The 12109-nt window shown below is 37.8% G+C and overlaps 1 protein-coding gene across 2 annotated transcripts in view; it reads left to right on the top strand.

Moving 5' to 3' along the window:
- The window catches only part of Slc26a7 (solute carrier family 26 member 7), a 116521-nt gene extending 106198 nt beyond the window's left edge, over positions 1-10323 (top strand). For both annotated transcript variants that reach the window (XM_055603507.1, XM_055603506.1), the window contains 4 exons: positions 6675-6775; positions 9023-9077; positions 9160-9263; positions 10213-10323. In XM_055603507.1, coding sequence (XP_055459482.1) covers positions 6675-6775; positions 9023-9077; positions 9160-9263; positions 10213-10248 — 296 coding nt within the window. In that variant the 3' untranslated portion in view covers positions 10249-10323. The remainder of the gene's footprint in view (positions 1-6674; positions 6776-9022; positions 9078-9159; positions 9264-10212) is intronic.
- Positions 10324-12109: the final 1786 nt, after the last annotated feature.

Raw genomic sequence — 12109 nt, 5'->3', positions numbered from 1 at the left:
TTTCTTTCTTTCTTTCTTTCTTTCTTTCTTTCTTTCTTTCTTTCTTTTTCTTTCTTTTTTTCTTTCTTTCTTTCTTTCCCTCTCTCTTTCTTTCATTCTTTCTTTTTCTTATTTTTATTTTTAAAATTAATTTATTCATTTTACATTCCATTCATAGCCCCTCCCTCCTCCCATTCCCACCCTTCCTCCCACTTCCCCCCTATTCCCTGTCCTCTAGTCCTCAGAAAAGGGAGAGCCCTCCTTTCTCACCCACTGACCCTGAACTTTCAACTTTCCTCAGGACTGCCCGCATCCTCTTCCTCAGTGGCCTGGCAGGACCACCTCACTCAAGAGAAGTGATCAAAGGACAGGCAACAGAGTTCCTGCCAGAGATAGCCCTTGGTCCCCTTGCTAGGTGACCTACATGGAGACTGACCTGCCTATGGGCTCCATCTGAACAGGAGTCTTCTTCATGCATGGTCCTTGGTTGGTGCATCAGTCTCTGCAGGTCCCCCGGGCCCAGATTTGTTGGGACTTTCCTTCAATTATACAGAAACTGAAAGACACAGGAGGCTGGGATGTGTGAGCACACCATGAGCGGAAGGGACTGCACTGATTGATGCACAGCTGTGCAGTAGTAAGCAATACAGCAGCTAGGTGAGAAAGGGCAGAATTAATGACATCCAAGTTATATCTAACTGGAGGACTAAATTCCTAACTAGTTGATATGGAGTGTGTAAACATTATGCAATTTAAATAGCGTTAGTTGGTGAGAAAGAAATAGAGCAAAGAGAGGGAGGAACAATGAAAAATCTGTTGCAGTGAATGTGAACAGAATTCATGAGCATGATTTGAGGTCTGACTCTGGCCGTTTCTCCGGTGTGCATGTATGTCAGCGTGTTTCACATAATGAAAATCGTGCATGTAGATTTACTTGCCAATATAAAATTAATATGTAGATGATTTTAAAGGCTTATTTATTTATTTCTAATTATGTATATGTGTGTGGGGAGGTTGGGAGTGGGGACATGTGCTCATGAATACAGATACCTACCCAGGCCAGAAGAGAACACTGAACCCCTAGACCTAGGTTTATAGGCAGTTGTGAGCCACTCTATAATGGGTGTTAGGAGCCAGACACAGGTCCTGTATAAGAATAGGACAGGCTCCTAACTACTAAGGCATCTCTTCAGCCCCTAAGCTGTAAGTTTTTAACAGAAGAAAGTTTAGAACAAAAAGATAACCCTGGAGTTATCTTCATGTCTTTGGAAAGTAGGAAATACTCCTTCTAATTAGATACTATCTTCAGAAGAAATCATAGTATGAAATGGGGAAAAGGGCACATTATGAGGAAAATGCCTATGAAAATATACTGGTACTGATAGGAAACTTTTCCACGCTGTTTCACATACCATCTTCTCTCGCTTCTTTGAGCACTCCGGTTTATCCGTATTCACCATCAGCTTATCCCTTCTCCTTCTCCTTTCCTTCCTTCTTTCCCTTTATTCAGTCACACCATTCTGTCCCAACTTTTCTTAGCCTTCTATGGTCTTTTTTGCAACTTCATCACTAAAACCTCTTCTTGGTCTCACTATCTTACAGTGTCACTTCTGTTCTAATTATCGTAAGCTAGTGGCTTAAAGAAGCACACATTTATTGCAGTATATTTATTGACTGAAGTTTGGAATGAGTCCCACAAGCATAGAATTGGAATTATGGCTGGAATACACTCCTTTTGGGGTGTATTTGGGACTCTACTGGAAAATCCCATACCCCTTTCCAACGTGGTCCATCCGTGTTTCTCCGTTCATGCTCACGTTAATGTTCAAGCCAGTAGAGGCATCTTCAAGTCTCTCTCTTCTTTGTCACATCTTCTCTGACTCTGTATCTTCAGACACTTGGATGGCCGAGGATAATCTCTCCATGCTAGCGTCCTGAATTTAATCAAATATGCAAAGTCCTTGTTGCCCTGTAAGGTAACATATTCACAGGTACTGAAGATGAAGAGGCAGATTTTGGAGGTGTTTGTGTGGCAGAGGGCATTGTTCTATTCTTCCTACTTCTTCCATAGCCCTTTGTATATCTTCTCCGGCTTTCGTCACCTCTCAACTTATTAGCTGAGCTGACTCGTTTCTTTTTGATTGGAAGTCTTTTGAAGGTAGGCGCAGTCATCTCTCTGCTCACCACTTACAGTCCCTATCAGGATGCTTAAATAGACAGTGCATCTATGTTAATTGACTGTTGCAATTAGTGAGAGAACAGATCTGTGCATGAAATGTTCAGTAAGAATCACATGTTTTGTTTTTTTTTTTTTTCCAAAGAGGATATTGTTGGTTGTTCTAAACGTTTCTCCTCCCCTTGCTCCTTTAGAAATTAGAAAAATTCTGTTTCTCAATATTTAATAGATACAAACAGAAAATACTTTTTAAAAATTACAACTGACTCACAGACTGTCAGGAAGCTTTTGAAGTAAATGGAAAGCTCTCCTAAATTATGCAACCATGAATATTTTTTAATTAAAAGAGTTAATGAATATTCCACAGGACAGAGCTGTCTTCCACGGTCTGAGTTTAATTGCCCCCCCCCCACACCTGATGGTTAATGTCTTTCTGAACCATTGTATTTTTGTAGATAAAGCCCATCATTTACCAGCTACCCTGGGGGGATAGATTGGTCCTCTCCTTTGCACATGCTCCAAGCTTACCTCGTTTGCTTACGGCAGGCTATTAGCTGTACCTTCTCTCCCTTCTTATCTAGGAGAATGTGATTTGTGTTGTTCTACTTGATTAACTTAGAAGCTTGGAACACAAGGTTATATTCATGAATGAGCTCAATGACAAGACTGAGGAGAAATGGGCAAAAAAAGTATTTTTATTTTTAGAAGATTTCAGAAATGTCAATTGTATTTAAAATTTCATCTGCCTGAATCGGAAACTTTACCATTGGAGTTTTATTTTTTGTTTAAAAGGAGTGCTATGAATTAATTTCTTTTAAATAGCTTACCTAAGTAATTATCCATAAATATATGGATGGCTGTTTGTTTTGATTTGTCCTATTTTGAACAGCTTGAAAAAAAATGCACATTTGGTTAAAAAAAAAGGTAAAATAAAAAATCATGTATAAAATAAAAGATGAAATAAATGAGGACACAGTTAGACTCATTCAATGGAAAGACATTTCATATCGCTATTAGTAAAACTATCAGTATTTCACAGTAATTTATAACAAAATATATTCTGAAATAATTACAAGACAATAACAAGAATGGAGAATACAATTTAGCAATGAAATAAGTATGACAGGGTTGAAGAGAAAATAAACTTTATAAAAATATTCCAATGCCATTTAATCATCCATTTTCATCATTTAGATAGCGTTATCAGCAATCTTTCTAGCTAATCTATACATATTGTTTTCACTGTAGCACTTTCAAGTTCAAAGTTTCAAATAAAATTATGGTAGTATCTTACCAAACCTCTACCTTGATAAGCCATTCTAAGGTTTAATTTGACTTCAGTAAACAAATGTATCATGGTTTCATAAACCTCTTGACCTGGCTATATATATATTGAGATCCTCAAAATGGTGCCATATGACTTGTAGATACAAAATTATAGAAAAATTAATGTATTGACATTTTTATAAGTCAAACAATTTCTTTTATAGTTTATTGTTACAAAATCTCATTTATAAATATTACTATTATTATGCTTTTATCAAAGAATGAAAACATACATAAAGTAATATACAGACGAGGCAGGTTATGTTTAGGAACATATATAAATATATGTATATATATAAAACAACAGCATAATATATATGACAATAATTAATGATAAAAGAAGCCATGAATTTGAAAGAGAACAAGAGTTGGTGAAGAGGGGAGCTTGTAGGAAGGAAAGGGAAGGGGGAAATGATGCAATGATATTATGACCTCAAAAAGTTAAAAAAAAAAAGAATAAGAAAATAAGGCATTGAAATGTCAGAAAACTTTATAATTCATTAGTTTTCTATTTTTAGAGTTAAATATTAAATTTTTCTGAAGACAACTTTACTAAAAATTGTATACTGTAACTTGACTTGAAATATGTTTTAAGTCATTTCCTCAGAACAATGCTGAACACATGGATAAAAGTGAAACAATTTTCACACCAGCTCTGACACTCCTGTCTCTTTAAGTTCTAACACCCATTATTTCAGTGATTTAGTCATTCACTCAATTCAGCATAATGAAACTACCTGTCTGTAGGCACTGATTGTCCTGGTACCTCTTTAGCAAGTTTTGGAACATGGGATATGGAGTAAAGTCATAACCCTTGCCTGTGTCTATCGTGAAAATATTTCCGCTATGTCTGATCACTAAGAGTGGAGCTGGGAAGATACATGCCATACATGAGTTGTTTCTAACCTGCTACTACTTTAAGGAAGAATCTGAACATTTTCTAAAAATAGTGTGTTCCAAAAGATTTTCATAGAAAAACCCTCAAATCCCGAATCCAGTGTATGCTATGAACGTGGTTAGTCTTACTAAATATTTAGTATCTAATTTAGTGAGAGAGATCCAGTCTATTATACAGAATATATTATACCATATGTGTGTAACATACATATTTGTTTTTAATTACGTGATACTTAATTTTTAGAGACTTTTATGTTTTTAAGAGTATAAAAAGTTTTTAAATTGCTCAAAAAAAAAACCGTATTTATGACTAGCTCAGCATTCCACTGTGAAGTAGACTGAATATTCTTCACTTAGCATGAACATTTTATTATCCCTGCATCTAATTCTTTCCTCTCTCTGAACCAGAAGCATAATTTATGGGAGAGAATAAGTAAGAATCTCTGTCTTATGGCAATCTTGTGGTTAGGCTAATGGTTCATGACAAAGGTGACTTCCGGACCTACGTTGTAGTTACTTTCTGTCTTATTTGAAGTGCTGATGACCGTGTTAGGCAATAAAAGGGCAGTGGATGGCTCCAGGAGCATTTTGCATTCTCTCTTTTTTTTAATTTTGTTTTTGAGGAGGCAGGGAAACAGAGGGCAGGACTGCAGGACCAAGCACACAGTAGACACAGGAGCTGGAGGAGTCAGGGATCCTGGGCTCTCAAGTGCTTCCTTGTGACTACAACAGATGTTTCTTCCAAGGCATCATTAAAGATAGTGTTGCCTGCTCACACCAAGGAGAATCCCCCATGTTATAAATTCCCATCGTTTTTCACTTTCTCCTAATTAATATTGCATCATTTTCTTACCAATTCTATTCAAAATATTAGCTCCTTGAAGAGGGAGGGAGGGGGCCTCAACTGGGATAAAAAGTGAATAAATTGGAATAAATTAAAAAAAAGAAAAGAGAGAACGAATGGGAGCCTATACACATCCTCTGAAAGACTCCACCCAGCAGGGTATTAAAGTAAACGGCTGAGACCCATAGATGAAATTTGGGTAGAGCAGAGGGAAATTTATGTAAGAGTGGGAGGATAGAAGGATCCAGAGAGGGTAGGACCTCTGCAAGAAGACCAATAGAGCCAACAAATCTGGGCCCAAGGAGGCCTGCAGAGACTAAAGCACCTACCAAGGACCTTGCATGTAGAGGACCCAAGCCTCCTGCTCAGATGTAGCCAATAGGCAGCTCAGTCTCAATGGAGGTTACTTAATAAGGGGACCAGGGGCTGTTTCTGACATGAACTCTGTTGTCTGCTCTTCGATCACATTCCCCAGGGGAGGCAGACTTGCCAGGCCACAGAGGAAGATGATGCAGGCAATCCTGATGAGACTTGATAGGCTGTGGCCAGATGGTAGGGAAGGAGGGCTTCCCTTTTCTTAGTATTAAGGGACAGAGGTGGGAGGAAGAGAGAGAGACCAGGAGGAGAGGGAGGGGTCTGTGATCAGGATGTAAAATGAATAAACTAATAAGAAAATTAGCAAAAAAATCTTAGCTCCTTGAAGAAAAAAAATAAATCTTTACCTTGTACTTGTTATTATCTACTTCTTGTTTGAAGATTCCTCAAATATAGTACATTTCCTATAGTTAGTTTAGTCAATTAAGCAAAATGATCTGATACTGAGAGTTGGAAATAAATTCTCTATCTGGACAAGACTTTTCAAACACACCAGGAGGCACTCTGCAGTATTTTTCTGACAGTATCTCTCATATAACAATTTTCAGCGTCTGTTTCATATTTTCTGACCACCCATTTTTATCCCTATACAACAGCTTTGTGTTGTTTAGTTGGCTGTGATTGGTTTTGTAGAGCTAGCGAGGCCTTGTCCGTGCAGATTTACTGTGAATTAACTGAAAATTAATGCTAACACAGGTTGCTCCCAAAGCTGTGGAATACTCCCAAGCTTTGGACTTCAGCTGTAACACATAAACTGGAGTCTATCATTTTCAGACATACCCAAACAGGGCTCTTACTCTGGGCCTACCAGCAAGAAGCAGTTGACGTGGCTGTTGAACCATTCAGAACATCTGCATGTGCTTAGAGTTGACTTGCTAGATAGCCTTTCAGTCTCATTTAAGTTTTTCAGCCAGTCTAACAGCAAAAACAGAGCTCAGAACTCATTGCTAATGAACTGAAGATTTTGAAAAGGAAAACGTTCAGAATTACCGTTAGATCTGAGGCCAGTGCTACCACTCAACCGAATCAGCTGTGGAAATTTGCTCATTCTAACTGGAGCTTCTGTGCCTCCTGCAGAAGAGGCTTCCCAGCCCTGCCCCGGAGAGAAGTGTTCTTTGGTCCTGGACTGCAATGGCTTGACCTTTTTCGACTACACAGGAGTCTCCACGCTTGTTGAGGTATCAACATGGCCTGGGTCAGGTCTCTTTCCTTTCCTTCCCTTCATCAGTATTCGTCAGCCATCTCAGCTATGGAGTCCAAGCCGCTTTCCCACAAAGGACATGGGACACGGCCTTATACTCCAGTAAGTTTGTCTCAGAAGACCCGCTTAGGATTCTAGACATATAGGTATGGAGGGGTCAAAATTGGAGAGGGAAAAGACTGAGATTTGAGCAGTAACGGACATGGTATCTGCCAAGAAGTGAATTTTCAATGCTTCTAGAATGGAGAAAAGTCCTCTCAGGGTACTAGCGCATCACCAAGCCAGTTCTCCCTGAACTCAGTCTGCTGCATTCTCCCTCATTACTCCTTGTTTTTTATGCATCATGGCTACATTATAACTTCTGTTAAGAACATAGGCTTTAAGGATAGAAATATTTTGATTCATAAACCAGCCAAACCAAACGCTAGTTCTGTGCCTGGAGCTAAATTCTTTTTTCTTTCTTTCTTTCTTTCTTTCTTTCTTTCTTTCTTTCTTTCTTTCTTGTCTTTTCTTTCCTTTCCAGGCCCCTCAGACATTTGCCTTTCTATAAACCAGAAGTAGAGATCTCCACTCATCACCTTGCTAGCTCACAGGAAATACACAATAAATTACTGGAGTGGCTAGCACAGTTTGTAAGCACTCAGCAATGCTAACAGCTATTGTTGCTTTTCTTAATTGAAAAAGTAATTTCTTGAGCAAGTGAGATGGCTCCGTGGGAAAAGGTGCTTGCCAGGGAAGCCTGACAACTTAAGCTGATTCCCTGAGCCTGCATAAACATGAAAGGAACAGAACTGACTCCACAGAATTGTTTTGTTTTGTTTGTTTGTATTTAATCTCCATTATGTGCTGTTTTGAGTTCATGGGTGAACAGAAACCTACACATAGAAGTAACTAATACATATATTTACATATATATAAATATATAAAAGTTTATGTATTTATATTTAAAAGTGAATATATATTTAGAAGTTTAAAAAGCACTTCTTCAAGTCATATATTTGCAAGCAAGATTATTTTTTAGTTCCAGCTACTCTGGGAAGCAGTTTGGAGCCGAGAGTAGCAGGGCCATCCTAGCCATGGCAGCTTCCCTGCTTTTTAGCAACACTCTGAATCGTTTGCTTTGTCACTTTGGCACAAAGAACACTGATCCCAGAGCCGTGGATTGAAGGGACCTGAGTGACTTCTAGTTATTCTTTCACCAGGAATGGGGGTGGAGGCCGGTGAACGGGAGATGATTTTTATCAACGGCAACAAGCCATCCGTAATAGCAGCATGTTCGTGCTCCGCTGGGCTAAAGCAAAAGCCAAACACTGAGAGGTCACCTTGAATTAATCACATTAACTCACAGAAGCAGGTGCCACTTATTCAATGTCAAAGTCAGAGCACACATTTTATTTATTTTTCGTTTATCCTCAATTCCCTTTAATCCACAGTTCTTATTTTTAAAGAATGGTTTACTGATGGAGGAAGATGAGCGAAATTACATATCTATAACATGCATGGCTACAATACATTTTAGAATGCGTTGTAAATGCAACTGCATATGTCTCGTGTATAAGATACATCACCGTCACATAACCAGTTCCGTCCAACTGAACATGAACCTTTATATGCACTTTTAGCCAGTCTTCATGATCTTACTTTGCTTTTGGTGAATTAAGATCAGTTGTTCATGAATCATTTCTGGTTGAGTTGTCTAGGAGGTTAGAGCCAAGGTCCTAGTGTACCCGTGCACTAGTTAGAATCTTTCACTTAGTGGACCTTTAACTCTGGAAATTGGTTCAGGTTTCAATGAGGTTTAATGGATGGGATTTATAGAGTGAATGAAATGTTCCTAGATTATGGCAAAGTAGTAAAGTAAGCAGGTCAGCAGCCTCCATCACTTCTGCAGATTGCTCCTTGACTTTCCATAAAAGATGTTGACAGTAATCTTACACCACTTTTACAAGGAAGAAAAGATTATGCTTTCATTTTTGTAAAGAAATGGTAACATGACCCCCTAAATTTAGTCTCTGTGGAATAAATGTTTCACAGTGTGAATCCTTAAGAGCTTGCTGGGCTTGTCCTCAACTGTGTCACAATGCCTCCCTCTGGTGGTTTGACTGAAGAAACATCATTTTTATCAGTTGTTTTCCCTAGGAATTCTCCTTCTCCCAAAGCCCGGTTATTCCCTTCAGTCCGCTCTTCTGAACTAACCACGAGTGTGCTCTTTTACTTCTTCCAGCTTTACCTCGACTGCGAGAGCAGGAGTGTCGATGTGTACTTCGCCAGTTGTACAGGTAAGGCGGTGTCCTCGGCTCGCATCAAGAGGGTCCTCTCGGCTGCTCCGTGTGTCCTTATGCACCCTGTGCCTTCTTGCAGCATCCTTGGTAAAAGCGATGGCGTACTGTGGAGATCTGGACACTGAAAAGCCAATTTTTTTTGACTCCGTACCTGCTGCAGTAAGTGCCGTCCAGTCAAATAAGGTGAGTCGGTTAAGTTAGCAAGCAGGGGCCGGAAGAAAAACTAGGATACAGAATCTTGGTAAGTTTTGTAATGGTTTCCCTCTCCACTGGTCTCTAAAATATATGAATATCCCTTCCCTGTGCATCTTTTACTTATTCTATTCCACTTTGTGGACAAGTTATGAACAATTGTTAAATAATTTGGGTCTTCTAATGTCATGGCCTGTAGAATTTGATGATCAACTATTAAATGCCAATTCTTAGCTATGCTCTAAGAGCCACTGTTCTAAAATTTGATCTTGACTCTCTCCAGTGCAGAAATAGTAAATATAGATTCTAAATACATTTTCTGCTCAGACACTCTTGTCGCTATGTTTATTTCTATTGTCATCTTTTGAAATGTTATTTATGGAACCTAGTCGTCACCCAACTACAAGTACATAGATGACTGTACAATATTGGGCATTTCGGTTTATTTTATAGTAATTTCCAGAGGTGTGGTTTTCTGTGATTTTTCTTCAGCTTTCGAATCATTTTACTTTTCTCATTCCTAGGACAGCATTAGTGCTCCCTACAGTGACTGCTCTCATCTTTAGTCAGAACATTATGAAGTCTCCAACTAATAATACTATTGTTATTGTCACATACAAGTACTGAGTGCCTACTGCATTCGAGAATGTTCTAAAGTCCTTACGTAGAGTAATTAAGTAAGCTTGCAGCTCAATACAAGGTACATATTCTCATTTAGCCAGATTTTAGAATTAGGAAAACCAAGGACAAGGAAGTTACGCCATTTAGCTGGTTTCAAAGTCAGATGGGGTGTGAGGCTTTCTCCCCCACTGCTGTGCTCTCACTCCTCTGAGAGCATCTACTTTCATGTCACCACTGGGTGGTTGGCTTCTGTTACTGCCATTCCTTCACTCTGGTACCGGTTGTGTGACATGGCTTCTTTCTTCCTCTTCCTTTTTAGAGCTTGAGCAAGGTCAGTGATCACAGTGAAGTCTGAGGCCCACGTGCTGACGTGCGCATCTCATCTCTAGCAGCTGCCCTGAAGAGGCCACAGACTGGCGTTTTGCCCAAGTTTTGGTGTGTAGATGGTGCATCTTTCAGTAAGAATGATGTGAGTTAGCAACTGCAGAGCCGCTAGCCAAGACTTGCTGACCCCTTATTTGTCTAATTTTTTTTTACTAAACACTTTCATCTAATTATTTCATATAGGCACCAATATAGATGTAGATTTAGTTTACTGAATAGTAAACAGCTTTTATTTCCTTTTATGAGAGTATTTTGTATGGTCTTATTTTTATTTTGCTGTAAGCTAACAAATGGAGAAACACTTTTTTATCAAATGTGGTTTGGATTATTTATAAGCCATTTGTAAAAAAAATTGAGATCATCTAACTAATACATTAATAATGTTAGCAAATGTGCCATTTCCCATAGTTTTTATCACAAAATTATTTAAACATCAGTAAGATAAAGTATCACTTTATACAGTGAAAAACGAAATCCACAGAAAAAAGACAAAGAAGTTGTTAATGTCAGTACCCATTGACACAATCACTCTGACAGTATTTACGCCTTCAGCTATAAGTTTGTATGTGGAAGAAAACTGATGTTGTAACAAAACTATGTTCTTGGCATTAGTCTGCTTAGATATGGATACTGGAAACCATTAGGTATTCAATTAAATAACTCATTTCTGCATTGCCACAATAAGATGTTCTGCTTTCAGCCTTATTTTTAATCGTAATCAGAGAATATGAGAATTTTGCATCTAATTTTTTTCAGAAATATGATTATTTTAGAAAGAAAAATACCATGAGTAGAATAGCTTTGTGCTATTTTGATGCAAGATTAATTTAGAAATTGTGAATTTTCTATTTGAGAGATACCAAGTCAGTGAAATGTAGTATGTTATCTATCTATATGAAGATAGATATCAAATAGACAGATACACAGACAGAGAGAGATGACAAACGGACAGATGACAGGTAAATCTCTCTGGTACATTTTCCATTTTATTTTGTAAGAAGTGAGCTTGGATGCTACAATCTGTAAATTTACCAAAACAATAGGATAATTGACAACATTAATGGGCAGATATGTTTCATGCTTGTATATTTTATTTTTAATTATATACAAGTATGCAATTTTGTAATTTCTAACAAATTTATATATGAAGTGATAGATTAAATTACACTTTATTCTTAATGGCATTTAAACTATTTTAGAAACTAACACTGTCAGGGAAAGCCAAGTACTGCAAAGGGAGTTTGAAAAGCAAGTTAAAATAGAAATTAAAAATTGGCCATCTAGTGTGGCTCTTATGGGCATCTGTAAGAGCAAATTCTAACTCCTGTCCAAAGATTGGAATTTTCCTCAGCAAATGCATGGTAAATACATGACTCTTAATTTTAACACCTCAGTCTTTGATAGGGTGAAATAATAAAATTTAAAGGCCAAAAACAGTGTTACAAAATTTTATAGTCATTTTCATTTTCACTTTCACTGAAACAAACTCAAAAGAATGGTGTTGGTCATCCAAAATAGCCTCAATCTCTTTAAGGCTTATTTGGGTAGTACCAAGTAAAGTTGGGGGTGGAGAATTAGAAATAGTTTTCATATAAAAAGGGATTTTACTCTGCATCATCCATTTGCATTAGTCTAAAGGTAGTGATATTCTTCATTCCCAACCCATTGGTCCCTGCAAAAGAATCACAAGTCATGGAAAGCCAAGAAAAGAAATATGCTATGGTACATATAAAATGATATTTTGCTATATAAGTTTGGCCTATAATTAAACTCATGCATTGTAGGCATTTTTAATTTGTTGTAGACTATGGGCCATGGCTGATATTAAAATC

This window comes from Psammomys obesus, unplaced genomic scaffold (assembly GCF_907164565.1).
Source record: "Psammomys obesus unplaced genomic scaffold, mPsaObe1.curated_primary_1811, whole genome shotgun sequence".
NCBI lineage: Eukaryota > Metazoa > Chordata > Mammalia > Rodentia > Muridae > Psammomys > Psammomys obesus.
Note: the sequence above shows the minus strand (reverse complement) of the source record. Positions and strands in the feature narration are given on the sequence as shown.